Source organism: Lissotriton vulgaris, chromosome 2_1 (genome assembly GCF_964263255.1).
Source record: "Lissotriton vulgaris chromosome 2_1, aLisVul1.2, whole genome shotgun sequence".
Lineage (NCBI taxonomy): Eukaryota > Metazoa > Chordata > Amphibia > Caudata > Salamandridae > Lissotriton > Lissotriton vulgaris.
This window is the reverse complement of record NC_141687.1, coordinates 152,601,186-152,625,475: the sequence shown is the minus strand read 5'-3', so window position 1 is coordinate 152,625,475 and position 24,290 is coordinate 152,601,186. Positions and strand designations below refer to the sequence as shown.

Below are 24,290 nucleotides of genomic sequence, written 5' to 3'. Positions count from 1 at the left end.
CCCCCCTCCCGCCCGGAAGGTTCTCCCACTCTACACCGCCCACACTGGACCGCGATCCCTGTTCATAATCGCAACAATCACCCCTGGCGCCCATGCAACCCTCTTTCGGACCTCGACACACTCACCCTCCTCCGCTCCTACGACCTAGCTCCCCTAAACAACACAATCGCCACACACCTCTCCATTCCCACGATACACTCAAATCCCCATAGACCCCCCACACTAAACAACAGAAGCTCCGTCCCCAATAATCTTAGAAAAGTCCCCCTCTCTCTAGAACCCTCTACTTCCCTTGACACACCCCGTCTCAAATGCACACTCCTCAACTGCAGATCGGCCTCTAGACACTCCTCCGCCATCGCTGATCTCATCTTAACATTGGACCTTGACCTGATCATCTTAACTGAAACTTGGCTAACCAAATCTTCTACACCTATAATGGACATTCTGGTTCCCCCCAACTATCACATCATTAGACTTGACAGGTCTGGCAGGATAGGTGGTGGAATTGCATGCATATACAGGAACAACCTTTCTGTTCTGAAAGTCACCGCACCTTCCCTACCCTCTCCAACTTCCTGTGAATACATCTGCCTCGATATTTTCAGTGAGGGCAAACCAATATGCTCTCTTCACAGCATTTACCACCCACCCAGGGACAACCTCACCTTCGCCCAACAAATTATGGATATGATCTCAACCAACTCCGGACGACAGCTCACCCAAATATACCTTGGTGACTTCAACCTCCACTGGAACGATCACAATGATGCGGTGGTAAATAGTCTTAAAAACTTCCTCGACGCCCTTGACCTCACACAATTATGCAACAGCCCGACCCATGAGAAAGGCTCTATCCTCGACCTTATCATCTCCAAAGAGGACGCTATCCAACTTGAGTCTATCCAACCCTGTGACTGGTCAGATCATCATATTGTCCCTTTCTTCATCAACGAAAAGGTCAAATTCAACACGGTGCAATCCTCTAAGCCTAAAGTCTGGAAAAGAGACCTGAAAAAACTCAACCCAAACTCCCTACCCCCTAACAGCTGCGAACTCCTGCTCCCTCCTTCCGGCGCTACAGACGTCCAATCCTTGACTGACCACTATCTCAACACCATGACCTCAATAATTAATGAGGCTGCCCCCATGCAGCTAAAAAGAGTCTCCGCTAAAATCTCCAATCCATGGTACGACGGGAGTCTCAATGAGGATAGACGAGCCATGCGAATGGCAGAGCGCACCTGGAGATCAACTCCCTCTGCACTGCACCTAAAAACCCTGAAGGAAAAAAGAAACGCCTACTTCAGGAAAATAAAGCGCTCAAAATCAGACTTGTTCAGCCTCCAGCTCGACCAAGCAAAAAACCGTCCGAGAAAACTGTTTGAGCTAATCAGTACACAATCCAAGGAACAACCCCAACCACTCAGCCCTATGCGCGAAGCACCCTCCTGTGAAGACTTCGCTGCTTTCTTTATCCAAAAAACTGACAACATAAAGAGTGATCTCATCATTGACGCAAGCCTCTACTCCAAACCCCACTGTAAACCCACTGAACCAAAAAACAATGCTTCATGGTCATCCTTTGACACCTACTCTGAAGAAGAAATTGGCAAACTGCTCAGCACATTGAAACCTTCCAATCACCTCACGGACCCCCTCCCTGCTAACGCTGTCAAAGACTTCACCCCTTTGCTCCTTCCACTCTGGACTAAAATTATCAACAGCTCACTTCAACAAGGAACCATCCCTGACTCCCTCAAAGTTGGACAAGTCACACCTTTACTAAAGAAACCTACAGCCGACCCATCTGATTTAAACAATTACCGTCCCATTACCAATATTCGCACTCTTGCCAAACTCCTGGAAAAATGCGCACAACTACAATTGACTAAACACATTGATCAGTTTGATCTCCTCAACCCTCATCAATCAGGCTTCCGAGCAGGTCACAGTACAGAAACTGCTATGACTCACATAATTGACGACGCCCTACAACTCCTAGATCAAAATGATACCTGCCTCCTCATCCTTCTTGATCTCTCATCAGCATTCGACACCGTCAAACATGAGAATTTACTCGAACTTTTAAACACAAGAATGGGTCTATCTGGGACAGTTCTCAAGTGGTTCACTTCCTTCCTACACAACAGGTCCCAGAAATTCAAGGCAACAACCTGATGTCCGCGCCAATACCTGTATCGTTAGGTGTCCCCCAAGGATCCTCCCTATCCCCAACGCTGTTCAACCTAGTTATGGAACCGCTCACCACCTTGCTACAAGCATCCAATGTAATCTTTCACATGTACGCCAATGACACCCAACTATATCTAAAATTACAATCCCCCAAAGACATTTTACTGCTGAACTCAACGATCAGAATGCACCCAAGCCTGGCTTGCTGACAATCATCTCAAACTCAATGCTTTGAAAACAGACTGCCTACTGATCTCACCTCCCGCGAAGATCTCTACCACTCAACTTTGGCTTAAACACCTAACTGCACTCAATGTCCAACCCACTATCGTGGACTCAGCAAAATCTTTAGGCATAACACTCGACACCAATCTCAACATGCAGCAACATATCAGCAAGGCAACTAAGGGAGCGAACTACCAAATCAATACCCTGAGGAAACTTAAACCCTTCCTCCCAGCCAAAGACTTCCAAACTGCAGTACAAGCACTAGTCATCCCTCGAATAGAATACGGCAACATCGCCCTCTGCGGTCTCCCTCTAACTACTACTGCACCCCTAAGAGCTTCTCTAAGCGCTGCAGCGAGACTCATCACTGGGTCAAAAAAACACTCGCACATCTCCCCTGACTTGAAATCCCTGAACTGGCTGCCTTTTGAAGCCAGAATTCATCTGAAAATTGCCTGCATGACACACAAGGCTGTACACCTGAGCTCACCCGGATACCTCACCCAGAAGCTGACAATCTCTGGCGGCTCTAGAAAAACTAGAGGCACAAACAATCTTCTGCTAAAACCTCGAAGATTCCGGAAGGAAAAAACTTATAAACGCTCCTTCTCAGGAATGGCACCCAGGATCTGGAACTCACTCCCTCCTGAAACCAGGCTTATCTCCTCCATCACACTCTTTAAAAAAGAAGTAAAAGCTATCCTCATGGCTAAATGCACTTGAACTATTAACGTGGATTTTTAAAGTCTCTGCACCGATCTGTATTATCTGTTCGATCCCTGCGATTATCTGTATTATTTGTATTGTTGACTTACCTGAATGTCTATGCTCACACTTACTTGTACTACTTGCATTGTTGATGTATCGGTTTTACTGTGCCTATTACCTACAATTACGCTATACCTAATGGCCTGTTATTCAATCTCCTAATTGTATCCCCTGCTCTGTAAAGCGCTCTGATATCTGCAAAGATCTTGTTCGCGCTATATAAAACGTTCAAAATAAATAAATAAAAATAAAATAACATCACAGTTTAAGGACTTAGGGTTGACAGTTGCGAAGCGATGGAAGCATTCAGAACCGCCTGTTCTGACCAGCTGGAAACGGTCTCTCGCGAACTGGGCCCAAGCGGAGAGCACAACACTATATAGGGAGGAAACGGCAGGGGTGCACAAGTTCCCCATTGCGCAACATTGGGATAATATATGTTCCACATTCAAGGGAGATAGTACCAACGATGAGGATGGCACACATCAGGTTAGCCCATAATACGCATGCCTGTGCCCATAACTCCTGGGAGCAGCGACATTAGTGGGTGAGGGATATCACCTGTCGGGAGCTGTTTCATAGCTGTCCTCTGATGTGGTACATCACTTGCCCCCAGGCCTTTCAGACCCAGCACCGTCACTCTACTGGTCCTCAGACATCTTCACAAGTCTGAGTCTCACTCTGATGCACTCACCTATTACGGAGGTAATAACATGCAGCCCAGCAAAGAATATTGCAACACTGACACATTGACAGCCCTTTTATTTCTTAGGTTTAAGTAGATAGATAGGAGATGTTTATTGGAAAGTAAATGTTTTATTGGTACACCCCCATCCCTTTTCCTTACTTATTATTGTGGAGTATTACTAGTGGGGATCAAAACGACTACACACCGATTTCCACTACGTCTTCTGACGGCGTGACGGATGTATCTAAACATATTGTTGAAGGTCAACAACGCTGATACGAGATACCAGCAATTACTAGTGCACGTTAGAAATTAGGCTGTAACATTTTGAATAGGAGACCGTGCCGTTGCTTACTCTGGAACCTGTTATATTTAGGATGCAAGTGTAATGACACGCAATATTTGGGCCTTTAAAATGCGAAGCAATAACCTACCCACAGATTATATTACGCAGGTTGACATGTTTTCAAAGTTAATTATTTTGTACAACTATGCAAATTGTAATGTGAAGAGAACAAAAATTGTAAGGAACAATAACACCAAAAACCAATAAAGATATTTAAAAAAAACAAAATAGAAGGAAGCATTTACTTTCTTCACAGAATGTGTAGAAATGTAGGATCTGCTTTCATGGTTACCCCTACTTTTTGCTGGGGTATTCTGTTTTAGGACTAGTCTGACTAGGATCCTGCTAATCAGGACCCGTTACTGTGCTTTCTCCCTAAATTTGACAGTGGTAAGTACTTTGGAACCTTCCCAAGTGGCTACTGGTGTACCCCTGTATGTCCCTAGTATATGGTGTTAAGGTACCCAGAGCATAGGCACACCAGGGGTGTCCCAAGGGCTGCAGCATGTCTTATGCCACCCATGAGAGACCACTCAAACAATGACTACTGGCCGGCCATTGCAGCCTGTTTAAGTTTGTGCTAGCACCAAGTGTGAGGGTGTCTTGCATGAGCAAGGCTACCCAACAAACCCCAGTGTCGATTCTCAATGCTTTGTTAATGCTGTCAGCCATTTTGACACATATAGTGGCCATGTGTCATTACGTGATGGCTAGCTATATATTGGCTGTGCCGAACCTGGGCATGTTTGATATCAAACATGTTGGAATAATACCCCAACATAGTTGCCGGTGTTGGAGGTATGATTCCAGGCAAGGGGGGTCTCCTCCGGGAAGCCCCCAGTACTCCAGGTAACAGCCTTCCAAGCTGCCTGCAAGCTAGTGCTGCTTACGACCCCAGACACAATTCTGCCCTCCTCCTGCTGAGCGGAGCTCGAAACAGGGGAAGGTAGAACAATAGGTTTCCTGTCACAGGGAGGTGTGACCATCTCCCGACAGAACTTCGTGTATTGGGCTGGAGTGGGGGCGATAACCAGCGACCACAAACTGCTTTGAAGGGCACATTTGGTGCCCTCCTTGCATACTCCAGTTGGAGCCAGTTCAGGCAGCCCTTGGCTGCGGCTCTGGCACGATGCTGGACAAAGGAAATGGGAGTATCCTCCCCTCTATCCAGCCCCTCCTCTGGGAGGGACCCTTTTATCGCTCCAACCCTTTCCCCAGGGCACCTAAGGCTTACCTGTGGGTGGCTCTACAGAATCGTTGTGGGACAAGATTCAATCCTAAAACCACTTCAACTTCGACTGTATGGGCACCTGGACTTCGCTGGACTTCACCTGGAACAGACACTGCAGCAAGGAAGACTCTTGCTGTTCCTGGTCTCGCTGTTCTACAAGTCTTCTTCATCGTTGCTACTGCCGGGTTCCTCTCCAGGTCTGTGAGCATCAAAGACACCAAAAGGAATCTCCCTTGGAGTGAAGGAGTCATTCCCCTGCATCTGCAGGCACCGCAACCAAGCCGACCGGTCTGCTGCTCCTGATGTCCCACGGACTCTGAAAGGCTCAGCAACACAAGTGGTGGTTCTGCAAATATGACTAGCCTGACCTGTCCTCTCAGCAAGTTTGATCCCAGTATCCCTCACCAGAACCACTGGAGCAGAACCCCTGGGCACTGTGTCAACTTGCTGTTGCCAAGGCTTGTTGGCTCTGTACTCCAGAGATCTTCGGTCTACAGGAAGCTCCAGCCTCCAGTATCTCTTCCTGCAAAGATCTTCGTCTTCACCACATCCTTTGCACCGTGGGCCTGCATCTTTGCTGAGCTGCCAGAGATCCTCTTGCGACTCCTTTGCCTTCGGACAGTGGATCCTCTTGAGGGTCTACTTTGGCTTCAGTGGGCTCCCCATGCATCCTTGCGGCCTGACTCTCCTGCAATTGGCGAGTCCCTTGGACCTAGCTGGTCCCAATGTTGCACCTTTTTTTGTTTACCACGACTGTTGCTGTTACCAAGGCTGGTTGATGCTCCCCCCGGAAACCGACCCGCTGGTTTTTAACTACTAACGTGGAACAGCTCATGAACGGCTCCTGGTCTTCCACAGCGTCATCAGCATCTTCCGTCATTGGGGGTCTTTGCTCTTCCGTGCCTCCTGGTCACCTACGAATGTCAAACTCTGTCCCCTATACTTGCAGGTTCTCCTGATCTAGAATCCACCAGACTCTTTCACCTGGGGTATCCACAGTTAGGGGACTCTCCAACCTTCTGTCTTCCACAAGGTTTCTTCTGTGTCCACTGGACAGAGTCCTTCTTCCTTAAAACTGCAACTGTGTCTTACTCTTGACTTGTATTGAGTAATCTGCACACAGCCTCCGTGGGGTTCCGGGGTACTTGCCATGGGTAGTTCCTTGTGTACCCAGCTCTTTGGAGTCTCCTGGTCCGAGTCTCCTGATCCGAATGCCAAATTCAGTCGCAGTTCGCAATTGCTTTTTTAATATATGGTATAGTGTCCTCCTGGAGACCACTGTGAATTTGTGCTTACTTACCAGTTTACAATTGAAGTATAGTATGTATTGTGTTGAAATCTCCAACTAGGAGACATAGCAATGTGGTAGTAAGCGTGTATAATACATAAAAAAATGTATAACTACATTGCGATGTTCTTTTTCGTGTAACCTACACTATATAATTAGTTCTGGTAAAACAAGCAGCTTAACACTCCTTCTGGACTAAGCCTGAAGGCTGTTCTCCACAGCTACCACTGTAAGAGCTTTCTATGGTTGTCTATGACTACTTAAATCACTATAAGGGTTGTCTGGATTAGTGCAAGGTGCTTCATTTAAATAGGCGTGCACCATATACTAAGCTAGCCTTCTACAGAATGCTCTGAAACTTTGCTCATTTTAGGTTTACATATGTACAACAAGGGGTGGTGAGGGACAGAGTCTCTGAATTAAGCAGAAAGCTCTCACCCAGTCAAGAGATCAGGGCTAGATCCAACACCGTTTTTTAGCTCACTGCACCATCCCAGTTTCAGAACCTGGCTGTATGCAAATTAGTCTGTTCCTGTCCCAGTGCATGATGGGAACAGGGCAAACCAAACTACAAAAGTCAATTCTTACACTGGGAAGGAAACAAGCTCCCGGGGACCGGTTTCTGGCATTACAGCCGTCTTCGGCCCGGTTTGCTTGTATCCTGATGGTGCAATGAGCAAGGGTCTCACATCTGAGAATACCCTTCCACGCTTAGGGTGGACAAAAATATTTACAACAAGAGGTGGTGAGGGACAGAGTCTCTGAATTAAGCAGAAAGCTCTCACCCAGTCAAGAGATCAGGGCTAGATCCAACACCGTTTTTTAGCTCACTGCACCATCCCAGTTTCAGAACCTGGCTGTATGCAAATTAGTCTGTTCCTGTCCCAGTGCATGATGGGAACAGGGCAAACCAAACTACAAAAGCCAATTCTTACACTGGGAAGGAAACAAGCTCCCGGGGACCGGTTTCTGGCATTACAGCCGTCTTCGGCCCGGTTTGCTTGAATCCTGATGGTGCAATGAGCAAGGGTCTCGCATCTGAGAATACCCTTCCACGCTTAGGGTGGACAAAAATATTTACAACAAGGGGTGGTGAGGGACAGAGTCTCTGAATTAAGCAGAAAGCTCTCACCCAGTCAAGAGATCAGGGCTAGATCCAACACCGTTTTTTAGCTCACTGCACCATCCCAGTTTCAGAACCTGGCTGTATGCAAATTAGTCTGTTCCTGTCCCAGTGCATGATGGGAACAGGGCAAACCAAACTACAAAAGTCAATTCTTACACTGGGAAGGAAACAAGCTCCCGGGGACCGGTTTCTGGCATTACAGCCGTCTTCGGCCCGGTTTGCTTGTATCCTGATGGTGCAATGAGCAAGGGTCTCACATCTGAGAATACCCTTCCACGCTTAGGGTGGACAAAAATATTTCCAACAAGAGGTGGTGAGGGACAGAGTCTCTGAATTAAGCAGAAAGCTCTCACCCAGTCAAGAGATCAGGGCTAGATCCAACACCGTTTTTTAGCTCACTGCACCATCCCAGTTTCAGAACCTGGCTGTATGCAAATTAGTCTGTTCCTGTCCCAGTGCATGATGGGAACAGGGCAAACCAAACTACAAAAGCCAATTCTTACACTGGGAAGGAAACAAGCTCCCGGGGACCGGTTTCTGGCATTACAGCCGTCTTCGGCCCGGTTTGCTTGAATCCTGATGGTGCAATGAGCAAGGGTCTCACATCCGAGAATACCCTTCCACGCTTAGGGTGGACAAGAATATTTACAACAAGGGGTGGTGAGGGACAGAGTCTCTGAATTAAGCAGAAAGCTCTCACCCAGTCAAGAGATCAGGGCTAGATCCAACACCGTTTTTTAGCTCACTGCACCATCCCAGTTTCAGAACCTGGCTGTATGCAAATTAGTGTGTTCCTGTCCCAGTGCATGATGGGAACAGGGCAAACCAAACTACAAAAGCCAATTCTTACACTGGGAAGGAAACAAGCTCCCGGGGACCGGTTTCTGGCATTACAGCCGTCTTCGGCCCGGTTTGCTTGAATCCTGATGGCGCAATGAGCAACGGTCTCACATCTGAGAATACCCTTCCACGCTTAGGGTGGACAAAAATATTTACAACAAGGGGTGGTGAGGGACAGAGTCTCTGAATTAAGCAGAAAGCTCTCACCCTAGTCTGCCCTGTTCCCATGATGCACTGGGCCAGGGACAGACTGATTTGCATATAGCCAGGTTCTGAGCTGGGATGGGGCAGTGAGATAAATAACGGTGATGGATCAAGCCCTGATCTTTGGACTGGGTAAGAGTGGTCTGTTTAACTCAGACACTCTGTTCATCACCACCCCCTTTTTGTAAATCGTTTTTGGCCACTATAGGTGTGGCAGGGTATACTCAGACATGAGTCCCTTTCTCACTGCTCCATCAGGATTCAAGCAAGCCGGGCCGAAGAAGGCTGAAATGCCAGAAACCGGTCCCCGGTAGCTTGTCTCCTTTCTGGTGAAGAATTGGCTTGGTAGTTTAGTCTGCCCTGTTCCCATGATGCACTGGGCCAGGGACAGACTGATTTGCATATAGCCAGGTTCTGAGCTGGGATGGGGCAGTGAGATAAATAACGGTGATGGATCAAGCCCTGATCTTTGGACTGGGTAAGAGTGGTCTGTTTAACTCAGACACTCTGTTCATCACCACCCCCTTTTTGTAAATCATTTTAGGTTTACAACATAATAACAATGTTAAATGTATGTTCTATGTCACACAAGTGTAGATTTCATGACAGTTAGGACTAGGTGAATATCAGGTGAAGGTCAGATATGTCATAATATGTAAAACATATTAGAGTGTGCTTTCTTTTTTATATCTTTGTATGTTTATGGCTGTACTGTACATTTCTTTTTAGGATGCTCTACAATAACAAATCTTTGTACAAAAATAACAAGCACATTACCTAAAAAAGCTGTCTCCACTGAAGGTTCGAAACTTTTCATCAAGAGGAACAGTAAGTTGGGATTCAGTCTCAGGTAAGTCAGGAACTGGTTTCTTCATCTCGAAAAATGTGTGAAAGAAAAGAAACCTAGAGTAAAGATAAAAAAAATACAAATTGGCATTAGTGATCTGATAATAGGTGAGATCAAAACATTAAATGACGACAACCAGTACAAATACCAATTTAGCCCAGGCACTGCAACATAAGGGCTTCCTGCAACACTGTGATGGTTTGGTAAATCTACTTTAGAATGAATACCTATTATATATATGAAACCGGACAGGAACGAGATGAAGAATTTTTTCATACGGATGAAATTAATTACATTTTTCGGTCAAAGCCTACTAGACAGCACAGCTGCTTAGTTTGCTTACAACTACTTGAGGGCATTCTGAAAGCATTCCTGGAAATGTCAGTCACCAATTGCTTACTATTGCCTTTGTGGTCTGCAATTCACAGCTGCTTGCTTTCTATTTGCTAGCTTTATGTGCTTTAGGCTGCCCAGCTTGAGTTTGTCCCTCCTGTGAGCATTCCATTTTTACTGTTTCTGTAAACAGGCCGTTAAATATTGTTCTTATCAGGTCACCTTTGCTGTGCATTCAAAGACAGAGGTCAAATGTCAGGCTCTGGCTTCCGAGGGAGTTTGATGTTTACTTTTCTTTCTCTGATTTCAAAGCAAGAGAATTCATGTAACAATCCTGCTGAGTACCCATTCGAGAGGTTGAGGGGAAAACGGAAAACTTACCTGCAACGCGCCACAACACGCCACAGCTTGCCAGGCTTCACAGCCCACGCCGCCACCGCCGAGAGTCACCTTCCCTGCAGTTTGGACGCGCCGCCGCTTCGGGACTACGAATCCCGGCAGCCTACGCGGCGGCGCGCGTTGTGACACCGCGAGGGCGCCAGGGGAGGCGCACAAAAGCGCCGCAGGACAGGCGGAGCATTGGGAAAACGGAAAACTTACCTGCAACGCGCCACAACACGCCACAGCTTGCCAGGCTTCACAGCCCACGCCGCCACCGCCGAGAGTCACCTTCCCTGCAGTTTGGACGCGCCGCCGCTCCGGGAATACGAATCCCGGCAGCCTACGCGGCGGCGCGCGTTGTGACACCGCGAGGGCGCCAGGGGAGGCGCACAAAAGCGCCGCAGGACCGGCGGAGCATTGGGAAAACGGAAAACTTACCTGCAACGCGCCACAACACGCCACAGCTTGCCAGGCTTCACAACCCACGCCGCCACCGCCGAGAGTCACCTTCCCTGCAGTTTGGACGCGCCGCCGCTCCGGGACTATGAATCCCAGCAGCCTACGCGGCGGCGCGCGTTGTGACACCGCGAGGGCGCCAGGGGAGGCGCACAAAAGCGCCGCAGGACCAGCTTCACGGGACGCGAGCGGGACACCCGGGGCGAAGCCCGGGCAAAGGGCGGGCCCTCTTAGGCCCTCAGAGGCCCGAGGAGCCTGGCCTGTGCCAGACACCCTGCTCGATTGCGAGTAGCCCAAGGACAGCGAGACTTCATAACTAAGTTGGCTAAATATTGAAGTAACCCACCATTGTGAGCCTGTAAGATATTGATATACCGAGATTGGTATTTGTACCTGGTCGAAACTTTCACCTGCTTCACTGTTGGATATCTATTGGGCCTGCCATGAACTGCCCAGAGACCAGAAGCATGGCAGCTGGAGTAAAGAAACTGACTGGTACCCTAGATGAGTTTATCGTCCGCACACACGCCCTCATTGATGAAGGGATTATATTGATGGACAGAAGGGTGTCCCAAGATTTAGCCATGGCAAAGCGTTCCTCTTTGGGCCATATTGCACAAGCCTGTACTCCTAATAGTCTATCTGCTCCAAACACACTTGTAATGGTACACAAGGATGGGGGCTGTAATGTGCCAGCCTCCCAGGAAGGCCTGGAGGCAACTCCTAATCTCTCCTTATTGGTGGAAAGCGGCCCGGCTGCTAACGAGACTGAAAATATAACTACAGCTAGTACCTTAAATGAAAGGGGCAGGAAAGAGGGGGCAATCCCTAAACAAAGGAGTAATAAGCAAAAGTCCATTAAAACTACCACTCGAAAAGGGAAAAAAGCCCAGATTGGTAAAAATCACGATACAATTCAGTTGGATCCGATTTCCTTGAATGTCAGCACCAATTTAGATGTTCATACTCATACTAAGGACATCACGGGTGGGCCTCAGGCAAACGTGGGCTTAACATTAAGTCTGCCAGACGAAACTGTCTTAGATAGTAGCTTGGAGGGAATTATGGAACTAAGCGGGGAAGTTGACAATCGAGCTAGAGGGAGTGAGGACAGTAGTAGCCTAATCATGGTTAACAATAACATCTTTGAAATGCTAAAAATCCTCTTAGAACCGATTGAGGTTAGGCTACGCTGTTTGGAATCTATACTGAATAATATCCATAAAGATATTAGTGCCCCTAGCTTCAATTTGAACAATAAAGTTCCACAAAAAAAAACGATTACGAATAGGCCACCCACAGCTGCTAAAAGCGTCCCCCCCACTAATCTACCTCCAAAACCTACCACTAATTTACCTCCAAAACCCATACCAACACCTAAAAACCCAACCACAACTGACAAAGTAGCGCCACTCACACAAACTCCCAAATTACAACAGGATAAAGATAATTTAGAAAAAAGGGAGTTGCGTAGAAACATACACCTACCCCCAGAAGCTGCACCTTATGTTGTGGTTCTCACCGGAGTCCCTCAACCGGATGCCAAATCAAATTAAAATAATGGGGGACTTGTAAATAAAACAATACATTGGCTGAATGATAACTACCCTCTCCCCCCAGCCATCAAAAGCAACATCCTGATGGTTGAAAGGGCTCCATGGGTTGGGTATAATAAACAAGCATTGGAAATGCAATAGGTCTCGCAGCATTAGAGTTAGTGCTTTTAGAATTGTTTATGGGTTTTTTTGGTAAATGTTTAGCATTTTTGTTTCCTGTAGCCAATGCTAAAGAATTACAAATAAAAAAAGCCATAAACATTTCTAAAAGCTCTAACTGAAATGGTCTGAGACCTATTGCACTGTGTGAGGGTGAGGTGTTGAGGGTGAGTGAGGGTGAGTGTGAGGGTGAGCGTGAGGGTGAGGTGTTGAGGGTGAGGTGTTGAGGGTGAGGTGTTGAGGGTGAGGTGTTGAGGGTGAGTGAGAGTGAGGGTGAGTGAGAGTGAGAGTGAGGGTGAGGGTGAGGGTGAGGGTGAGTGAGGGTGAGGTATTTGTGTTCATCAGTAGCTAGTGTTGTGCAACTCAGACATTATTAGAACAGTGCTAAAGACTAAGTATACTTGTGGTGCGCTGGAAATGCCTGTAAGGGGAAAACAAATTGTAGTACATATTACAGGTATACGTATCCAAACACTGAATGCCAAATTACTTCATAAAATTCGATAGTGACTGTACAAGTGTATCAATAAGAATAAAGCAGGTACTGGAAACCGTGATGGCTTAGTGCCTAAAGTGAGCTAGGGTGATTATCCAAGCCCCTTGTGAAAAAACATGGCTTAAAACCTTAAAAACAGCAGACAATAAATAGTGCGAGACTCACCTAATGGTCTCAATGATCCAGGTATCAACAGTTCCTGGCAGTCAACACATCAGGCTAGGTCTCCCTTAAAAATGGAGCTATGTAGAAAGGGGAGTAAAGAATCCGATATGATGCAGTCTAGTGTTATCTCCACCTTGTGTGTGTAAGCTAGCTGGAGGTTTGGGGAAACATCGCCCCAATGAATTGTTTAATGAGAGCGACCTTTGACTGAGTAACCTGAAAAGGTTATGAAGGATTACTGTAAAAAAATTGCTCTAAAAATGGCACTTGGCTGAGGGTATGCTGCTCGTATGTTTCTATAACAATGTACATTATCGGGTGAGTCCGGCATGGTTAGGCTCTTATTGAGGGAACCGGTTGTCATGTGGCGGTGCTAGCTGTGCGTGTCACAATCTGATTATATGGCCGCAGATTATGTGTATGCGAAGACACTCCCACCGGTATATCCCTCTGACCTGGCTTGTGGCGTCTAGGTGGACGACAGGGCAGGGGGCAAGTTGTTGGTGTCTAACAAGTACTACAGAGGCTGTCCTCGATTGTATACTCGCAAGAGCTCGCTAAAGCGTCTCGTAGTTGGCCACACTGGCGGTATGGTGCGGTAGCAACTCGCGCCCGTGTCTCTAGAAGTGCCATTAATACATGGTATCGTTGCAGCCTCAGTAGAGGCGACTATGCTGGTAGTGCTTAAAGAACCTGTATCTTATAGAGGGCCAGCTGGTCTGCGTGCGTTCTCTGCAGTGATGTTCCAGACAACCGCATCGAAACCTGAAACATGTTGGGCGTGCATTCGCGGGCCAATCCTCACCTTAAAAAATCTGTATCAAGTGGGGCGCACAGTTTACTTACGTATCGTAGTCCTGTGTGGCTCATTACGACCTACCCCCACTGCCGGGTCCGGGAGGTGCCCGAATGTTGTGGTGGCGGCCATTAAATGAGCGTGAGCATCATGTGACCGGAGTAAGTTGTGTACCCGATCACATGTGAAGCTTGAGTTACGGCGGCATCCATTACAGAGTGGAGTTAATTAGCCTGAGTGTCAGTATTGGTTCTATTGGGCAGGGGAATGCTCCAATAATAGTTACATCACCATGAGATTGTAGAGCATATATTTACTACGAGCATTAAAACGGTTTATAAGGAATGTGCAAATGCTGTGTAAAAAATGTGTGAAAATACCGCCAAGGCCACAAAAGGATCTAGCGGAGGGAGGGAAATGTTTAATATGTGGTGAAGTGTACAAACAGCGAGTTGCCTAGCCAATGGTAAGGGAATTGTTGTGAACACACATCTTGTATGCGACACGGCGATTGGTTAGGTTTCACAGTAGGGGCGAGCGGGCGGGCAGAGAGAGTGAGGGGGCGGAGCGGGGGTGTGGGAGGAGTGCGGCTGGCTGCCTGATAGAGTGGAGAGCGGGCGGGCAGAGAGAGTGAGGGGGCGGAGCGGGGGTGTGGGAGGAGTGCGGGAACAGACGGGAGGGGAGGAGAGTAGGAGGAGGAGTAGGGGAGGCACGGCCTAGAGGCCGTGCAATCAAGAAGTGAGGGGGCGGGAGAGTAGGCAAGGCAGGCGGCTGGGGCCATGTGCACGCGCTTTTAAGCTCAATGCGCATGCGCATTGAGCTTAAAAGTCACGGGCACTGCAAGGAATCGCCACGATTCCTTGCAAGTTGGATAAAGAGTCGATGAGCCCCCATAGTCTCGCTTGCTCGATGCGCATGCGCAAGGACAGGCGAGACCTAAAAAAGGACACACGGTGACTGCGTGGTGATAACATTTGAGAACCCACGCACTGCTGAATTTATCACAACGAGGCCCCCAAGAAATCATGGTCTGTCCATTGTGGCTAGGGCATTATCTTACTTCTACCCTGAGGGTGAACACCCGGATAATAGGTGGAGTTGGACCAGGGATAATCGACACCAAGGTGGTAATAATGGTCAGGCTTTTGAAAACAACTACCATAACACACAGTGGAATGGGAGGTATGATGATGGTTGGAATGTTGTGAAACAGAGGGAGGCCTCCTTACTTTCGCCCACAAGGTTATGACCCAGGATGGTTAGGCAATCTGCAATTTCCTCCGATCTTTCCGTGTTATAACCGGTTTGATTGTTTGGAAGCGGTGGATTGACTCCCCAAGATCAAGGAAGATGCCCTGATGACTAATAAACCTGTGGACTCGGGTCTGATAAACCGTTCGGGGTGTGAAGAAACCCTAGAAACACGAGTGGGGGATGAGATTATACAAGGGAGCAAGGTCAGACAAGTTGGTGTCATTGTAGACATTTTACCCGCAGAAAAAGATTATTGCAAGGTGGTCTTTTGGAACGTGGCAGGGTTAAAACTGCAAATGCTACTTACCAGTATGCATCTGTTCTTGGCATGTAGGGCTGCTGACATTCATATCTGTGCATAGATCGCCGCCTAGTGTTGGGTCCGGATGATTGCACATTGTTGTCCTGGAAGAGTCTTCGAAGTATCACGAGATAGGTGGCTCCTCCCCTGGACTACAGTGCGCATGAGCATCGCCTCCATCCCCAGATTGTTTTTAGCCATTGGCAGAGATGGAGTGAAGTATGTGAGTGATGACCATGCTATGAGCATATATATACACATATGAATGAACACTGCAGCTGCTACAGGCGCCGGGGAGGAGGGTGGGCGATATGAATGTCAGCAGCCCTACATGCCAAGAACAGATGCATACTGGTAAGTAGCATTTGCAGTTCGAGGCATGTGGGCTGCTGAATTCATATCTGTGCATAGAATACATAGCAGTCCCTCCATTAGCGGCGGCCGCCCGTGCCAGCTGCAGCAGTCTGAAAAAGTGTCTTGAGAACAGCCTGACCAACAGCTGCCTGCTGTTTGGAGTGCACGTCTACACAGTAGTGTTTAGTGAAAGTATGTGTGGTAGACCATGTGGCTGCTCTACAGATATCTTCTAAGGGAATGTTACCTAGGAAAGCCATAGAGGCCCCCAACTTCCTGGTGGAGTGGGCCCTTGGTGGGATAGTGAGAGTGCGCTTAGCTTTAGCGTAGCAGATTTGAATGCATTTCACGATCCACCTAGCGATCCCAGCTTTGGAGATAGCGTTTCCCTTGTGGTGTGTGGCAAAAGCAACGAAAAGCTGCTTGGTTTTGCGAAAATCTTTTGTCCTGTCTACATAGTACATCAAGGCTCTCTTAACGTCAAGGGTGTGGAGCATCCGCTCCGCCAGCGTCTCTGGGTTCTGGAAAAACACCGGCAACCCAATTGTCTGGTTTATATGGAATTGAGATACAACCTTGGGTAAGAATTTAGGGTTAGTGCGGAGCACAACCCTGTTAGCATGTACCTGGAAGAAAGGTTCTTGGATGGTGAGCGCCTGCAGCTCGCTAACCCTCCGTAGTGATGTGATTGCTACTAAGAACGCAACCTTCCAAGTTAGAAACTGAAGCTCACAAGAGTGCAGTGGCTCGAAGGGAGGACCCATCAGCCTTGTAAGAACCACATTGAGGTTCCATTCTGGAGCTGGTGGTGTCCTTGGTGGAATGACTCTCTTGAGTCCTTCCAAAAAAGCCTTGATAGCAGGGACCTTAAAGAGCGACAGGTGTTGCCTATTCTGGAGGTATGCTGCCATAGCAGACAGGTGGATGCGGATGGAAGAGTACGCCAAATTGCATTGATACAGGTGGAACAGGTAACAAATGATGTTTTGAATGGAAGCATCTAGCGGGTCAATATTGTGGTTAACACAGTAGATGACAAACCTCTTCCATTTAGCCGCATAACAAGCTCTAGTAGTGGGCTTCCTTGCCTCTCGAATGATGTCCATGCAATCGGGAGGAAGATTGAGGTAGCCAAACTCTAGGACTTCAGGAGCCAGATCGCCAGGTTGAGCTGTTGCGGGTCTGGGTGCTGAATGTCGCCATGGCTCTGCGTCAGAAGGCTGGGAGTGAGATGAAGCCTTTGATGCGGTACTACGGAGAGTTCCAGAAACGTGGTGTACCATGGTTGGCGAGCCCACGTTGGAGCAACCAGGATGAGAGTCATCGAGTGCTGCCTGAGCCTGCGTGCCACCAGCGATATCAGCGGTGCTGGGGGAAAAGCGTACGCAAATCTGCCTGACCAGTTCATCCACATCGCATTGCCCTGTGATTGCGGGTGTGGGAACCTGGCGGCGAAGCTTTGGCATTTTGCGTTCTCCTTTGTGGCGAACAGGTCTATCTCTGGATGACCCCACTTTTGGAAGTACGGTTGGAGTACTGATGGATGTATCTCCCACTTGTGCATTTGATGGCTGTGCCTGCTGAGCAGATCCGCCATCTGATTGTCCTTGCCCGGGAGATGCTCTGCCATGAGGAAGATGTTCCTCTGAATGGCCCACTTCCACATGCTCTGAGCCAGATGAGACAGCTGTGGAGAGTGTGTGCCTCCCTGCTTCTGAATGTAGTACATGGCCGTCATGTTGTCCGTCCGGATCAACACGACTTTGTTGCTCAGATGTACTTTGAACGCCTTTAAGGCCATGAAGACTGCCATCAGTTCCAACACATTGATGTGCATCTTCCTTTGCTGTAGTGTCCATAGTCCCTGCACTGTGTACTGGAGTACATGCGCTCCCCATCCCTGGAGAGAGGCGTCCGTCGTCAGGATAATCTGCGGCACAGGCTCTTGGAATGGTCGGCCCTTGCAAAGGTTTTGTGGATTCCACCAATGCAGAGAGTTGTATGCCCGACCGCTCACCAACACTAGGTCTGTCAGTTGCCCATGAGCCTGAGTGCACTGACGTGCTAGGCACTCCTGAAGCGGACGCATATGTAGTCTCGCGTGCGGGACAATGGAGATGCAGGAGGCCATCATGCCTATCAACTGCATGAACACCTTCGCTGGAAGCGAGTGTTGGGGTCTGCATCGTTGGATCAGCGCCTGGATACTGGCGATTCTCACTGAATTCGGCTGCGCAGTGGCTGCCAGAGTGTTGATTGTCGCGCCCAGATACTGTCGTACGTGGGCGGGCTGGAGATGGGACTTTGGGTAGTTCAGAGAGAATCCCAGATCGTGCAGGAGATGAATGGTGCGTGACACATGGTCGACGCACTGTTGTTCTGTCTTTGCTTGAATGAGCCAGTCGTCCAGGTAGGGGTAGACGTGGACGTTCTGGCGACGGAGATGCGCCGCCACAGTCGCTAGGCACTTTGTAAATACCCTTGGTGCCGTGGTGACCCTGAACGGCAGAACCCTGAACTGTTAATGCTGGTCTTGAATCGTGAATCTGAGATACTTCCTGTGGGAAGGATGCAGGGGGATATGAAAATATGCATCTTTCAGATCCAGCGTAGCCAGGAAGTCCCCCCGCTGAAGCAGAGGGAGTACTTGCTGTAACGTGAGCATATGGAAGTGCTCCGAGAGAATGTACCAGTTGAGGGGCCTGAGGTCCAGGATGGGCCTGAGGGATCCGTCCTTTTTGGGGATTAGAAAATACAGGGAGTAAACCCCTGTTCCCCTTTCCTGCAATGGAACGAGCTCTATTGCCCCTTTTTGCAGCATGACTAGAACTTCCTGCTGCAACAAGGTCAAGTGCTCGCCGGACATAGGACGGCTCCTTGGGGGTATGTTTGGTGGAATGGAAGTAAGTTCCAGACAGTAACCGTACTGGATAAGAGACTTGACCCACCTGTCCGTGGTGATGGATTTCCACGCGGGCAGGAACTGCTGGAGTCTCCCCCCGACCGGTGTTGTATGGTCGGGGGGCAGTGACAAGACGTCACTGCTTTTTGGCGGTGGTGGACCTGGAGCTGTTGTTTCCACGTCCCCTGCCCTTGACGTTATTGCCTCTGTAGCCACCTCTACCCTTGTTGTTGTATGAGGTTTGGGTGTTACTTTTGTAATACTGTGTGGACTGCGATGCCTGACCCCTTGAGGTGCCTCTGGAATTGGAGCGGCGAAAGGAACCACTCCGAAACTGCTGAGACTGGAGGGCCCCCATAGACTTGGCAGTGTCTGTATCTTTCTTCATTTTTTCCAGCGTCGCATCCACCTCAGGGCCAAACAGGTGGTCAGGATTAACTGTTTGGTTCAGTATTGTCGTTTGAATATCGGGCTTGAACCCTGAAATTCTAAGCCAAGCATGCCGTCTAAGCAACACACTGGTGTTGATTGCCCTGGAGGCTGTATCGGCCACATCCAGCGCACATTTTATGGATGCGTTTGTGATGAGCTTTCCTTCCTGAATCAGCATTTCTCCTGCCTCCTTGTACTGGTCAGGCAAGTGTTGCAGTAGTGATTCTAAGGTGTCATAATGAGCCCTATCATAGCGTGCAAGTAGGGCCTGTGTGTTTGAGATTCTCCAAATATTAGCTGCCTGTGCAGCAATTCGTTTCCCTGAGGCCTCGAAGATTTTGGACTCTTTGTCTGGGGGAGGAGCGTCACCAGTGGTCTGCGAGTTCGCCCTCTTCCGAGCGTTGGATACAACCAACGAGTCCAGTGGCAAGTGTCCCTTGATGTATGTTGGATCCGAGGGCGCTGCCTTATATTTTTTGTCAATGCGAGGGTTGATGACACGCGCCCGGGTGGGCTCCTTGAAGACCTCCGTAGCGTGTTTTAGCACCCCCTTAAGCATTGGCAGTGTTTTGACTGACTTTTCGGCTACTGAGAAAGTGTCAAATAAAAAGTCCACATCAACAGGGTCTGAGTGCAGCTCTACATCGTGGTTAGCCGCAGCTCTCTCGATTAGAGCGTTGAAGGCCGCCGAGTCCTCCGTCGGTGATGTCTTGGCCGCAAAAAGCTGCGTGTCCTGGCCCGACTGCGGGTCGTCTGGGTCGCCTCCGGCCGACCAAGGTTCGTGTTCCTCCTCCGGATCCGAGTACGCCGGGTAGTTGTACTCGACGTCCTCATCATCAGCATCGCCTGCGGTGGAACGCGTTGGCGAGTGTTGTAGGGCTTGTGGAGACATAGGCTCTATTGGGGCCGAAGACCCGCAGAGTCCCTCTTATTCTTGAGAGGGATCCAAAAATGTTCCAACACCGGCTCCGTGGTGATTTTCCTCTTGAGGAGAGACAGTTTTCCAGTATTGGCGTCGATGATGACCTCTCGACGCTCCGCTTCAGCAAGTGGCTGGAGCCGAAGCTTCGACACCACCAAGGCTGCTTTTGTTGTCAAGACCTCCTTCGAGGGCCCGCCCTGTTTCGGCGCGAAAGCCTTCGGCGTCGACTTTGGCGGCAGGGTAAAGCGGATAGGCGTTTGCGCCTTCGCAGGCTTCGGCGTGTGCTTAGGCGCCACGTCGTCCGAATCGGGAACCACATCGTCCTTCCGTATCCGCTGCAGGGATTCCGCTACCTTCTTCGTTAAGGCCGGAGAGGGCTTGACCGGCTCGAGCGATCTCCCCGAGTCGGGAGTCGGTTCGATGAAAGGCACCTTCTTCGGGGCCAACACCTCACGCGCCTTGTCTCCAAGGGCCGGCGCCGGCTGAGCCTGGGTTGCGGCGTCGCCCTGACGCTTCTTTGGAGCCGTCTTCGGGTCTTCGACCCCGACCGTCTTCGGCGCCGACGCAGCCGCGTCAGACAACTTCGCCCTCGGCGTCGACCCCGATGTTTTCGGGTCGGCCATCTTGGCGTGGCTCTTCAAGTCGGCCATTTTGAATTGTCTGGAAGTTGACGCCTCCAGAACCTTTTGCACCACCGCAACTTTCACTTTCGGTTTTGAAACCAAGGAAGCGTGACCCGATGGCTTCACTTTCGTTTTCTTGGACGGGAGTGTCGCCTTAGAAATGTCCGTGACCGGGCCCGTAGGCGGGGCTGCTGGACTTATAACAAGGTCTTGGGTAAGGCCCGAAGGCGATCCCTCGACCTGGGCCGCATGAAGGGGATTGACCCCTGAGCCTGGTTGGGGATGCTCCTCCTCCGAGCTATCCCCCACGGTGGCAATAGCCCGATCGTCGTCCCCTACCTCGTCGGCGACTTCGTCAAAGTCCTCATCTCCCGCGTCGTAGGCATCCCCTTCGGACGCGGGACAAGAGTCCGAAACTTGTACGTCGTCATCGTCTCCAACAGATTCTTCGAATATGTTGTCTGGTGGGGGCGCCGGGGTAGCCGATAACTTGGCCTGGAGTCTAGCGGCCCGACGAATCTTGAGAGTTTTCTTGCACCGGAATTTCGAACACGCCATGCAGCTGTCTTCGTCATGGTCCGGTGACAAGCATTTATTGCACACGGGGTGCACGTCGAGGTGTGGATATTTGGAGTTACACACCGGACACTTCTTGAACGGAGTCCGCTCCATAGCAGAAGTGTAGTGTAGGCCCGTCCGCGCCGAGAGCACGCGGAAGGGTAACAAGAGTTCGGAGCTGAGAGTCAGACAAGAAACCCGAACGAAACTATACCGACGCTCAGCCTAAAGACCTTTTGGTCTCGAGTAGAAAAGTTGAACAACTATCGATTCCGACAGAGGGAACCGAAACACATCCGAACCCAATGGCGGAAAAAAACAATCTGGGGATGGAGGCGATGCCCATGCGCACTGTAGTCCAGGGGAGGAGCCACCTATCTCGTGATACTTCGAAGACTCTTCCAGGACAACAATGTGCAATCATCCGGACCCAACACTAGGCGGCGATCTATGCACAGATATGAATTCAGCAGCCCACATGCTTCGAACAGAAGATTACCAATCCATCCTGGGACGATGCCATTACCGACGTGGGTATATTAGCCCTTCAAGAAGCTTGGGCCACCACGCCGATACATCTTAATGGCTATAAAACTTACTTTACCCCCGCGGTTGGAGGAGTACACGGAAGACCCAAGGGAGGGTTGACTGTATATATATCCAATCTCCTAGTTTATGATAAAATCTCTTTTTCCCCTGGATCCAGTTACTATCAAAAAATAGTGATAGACACAAGGAAGGGTCCAAACTGTTTGAGTAGCATGATTAAGGATGTACTTGCTACACTAACCTTAGATATGCAATACGAACTTGATATGATTAAAAGGCGCGAAGTTATGTTATTATGGGGGGGTGATTTTAATTGTACTCTTTGTAAAAAGGGTCAGAAGGGTATTTGCGGTTTAATGCTGGAACAAGATATCAACCTGACACATTTTGAACATACCCTACTAGGTGATTTATTAAACGAGATGATTTTTAATTTTGATTTTGGGTTTTCAAATGAGTTAGCCCATCACACAACGTCATTTGTTCCAACCTTTGTTGGGCGGGGGGCCTCATCTATTATTGATTTTAGTTTATGTACGCAAAGCTCTGCGGGTAGATTGATTAGCGCGGGTATCATGGACTTACCACTGAGTGACCACCTTCCACAGGTATTAAAACTGGAGAACCTATTTGTTGTACCCGATAACAGAGAATGTCCCAACCAAATGGTCCAGGATGTGAAGCTGGGTACCCAAAATGGTTATAACCTTAAATGGAGTAGAGTGGTTCCGGATGATTTTCTGTTTAAAATATTGAGTAAGTGCATGAGTAGTTTTTCGATCTGTTTAGATGAATATGCGGAGAGTAGCGAAATAATAACCCATTTTAATATCATCTCTACCACAATTAAGGAAGCACTGTGGGTTGCAAGGAAAAATTCCCTAAAGTCCAATAGGAAATGGTTTGATAAAAAGTGCACTAAAGCCTTAACAAAGCTTAGACATGCAATTCATAAAAGACCACGGGATGTAATCCTAATTAGAATTGCAAGGAGGGATTATAATATAGCATTGAAGGACAGGAAGGCCTCGATAAAAAGGGAAGCATGGGACAACTTATGTGCGGCGTCACAATTAAAGGATCCGGCTGCTTTTTGGAAGGTCATTAACACCCCCCTCCTATATGAACAAAAAGCACGCATGGAAATTGCCGTTTCAGAAGATGAGTGGGTGGCTCACTTTTCCTCCCTCTATAGGGTTGTGGAATCAACCCTTGACACAGGCCAGGACGTAGTGCTGCTAAATTTAGATACATCTAAAACCCTGGTTGTAACCCTTCCTGAAGTTATTGCGAGCTTGAAGGCGACTAAGGGGGGTAAGGTGGCTGGACCAGACGGCATACCAGCTGACCTCTATAAGGCTAACATCGAATTATGGGGGCCACTGCTAGTCCAGCTATTCAATGCTGCTTTGGCAAATAGTCCAATTCCTACTTGGTTTACATCGGTCATAGTCCAAATTTTTAAGAAAGGGGACAGGCTAAGCTGTACCTGCTATAGGCCAATTTCCCTATTGGACTCTTCCATAAAAATTTTGGGGAGAGTGATTTTAGCTAAATTGCAAAGCTGGGCTGAAGATAATGGGGTGTTAAGTGATTTTCAATTTGGGTTCCAAAAGGGTTTAGGGACCATAGAGCAAGGATTGAATCTGTTCACCTTGCAACAGAAGTATATAAAGGTCAAAAAACAACGTCTATACCTCACATTTGTTGATTTATCATCAGCTTTTGACTGTGTGTCACATAATAAACTGTGGTCAATCATGGCCGAATTGGGGGTAGACAATGCTATTATATGCTTTCTGAGAGATCTATATTCCGGGGCCACCGCAAGTGTCAGATATGGGAAAAATGGTGAATGTAGCAGACAATTCGGGATTGGTCGGGGTGTGCGCCAAGGGTGCGTTCTAGCCCCCTTTTTATTTTTGTTATATATAAATGGAATGGAGAAGCACCTCGTGCAGGAGGGCAGGGACATGCCTATGGTGGGAGGTAGGCCTGTCCCTGCCCTGATGTACGCTGATGATGCTGTTTTGATGGCACGCACCCCAATGGCTTTACAAACTTTGGTCACATCCTTTAACAGTTTCATGCTTGGTTTAGATCTGAAAATCAATTGTTCTAAAACTCTGTCTATGTATTGTGGGTCAAAAACAAGCAAGCATCTGAAGCCAATTTTTATAAATTCCAATCCCTTAGAAAGGACCCCCACCTTCCCATATCTGGGGATATTGTTTCATGAAAGTGGCTCATGGACTACTGCAATTCATGCCAGATCTTTGTTATTTTCCAAA

The 24,290-nt window shown here is 48.6% G+C and overlaps 1 protein-coding gene across 1 annotated transcript in view; it reads right to left on the bottom strand.

The window, feature by feature from the left end:
• MYBBP1A (MYB binding protein 1a) overlaps positions 1-24,290 on the bottom strand; it is a 517,888-nt gene that overhangs the window by 352,238 nt on the left and 141,360 nt on the right. Inside the window, exon 11 of the mRNA XM_086954610.1 lies at positions 9,693-9,818. Coding sequence (XP_086810736.1) covers positions 9,693-9,818 — 126 coding nt within the window. The remainder of the gene's footprint in view (positions 1-9,692; positions 9,819-24,290) is intronic.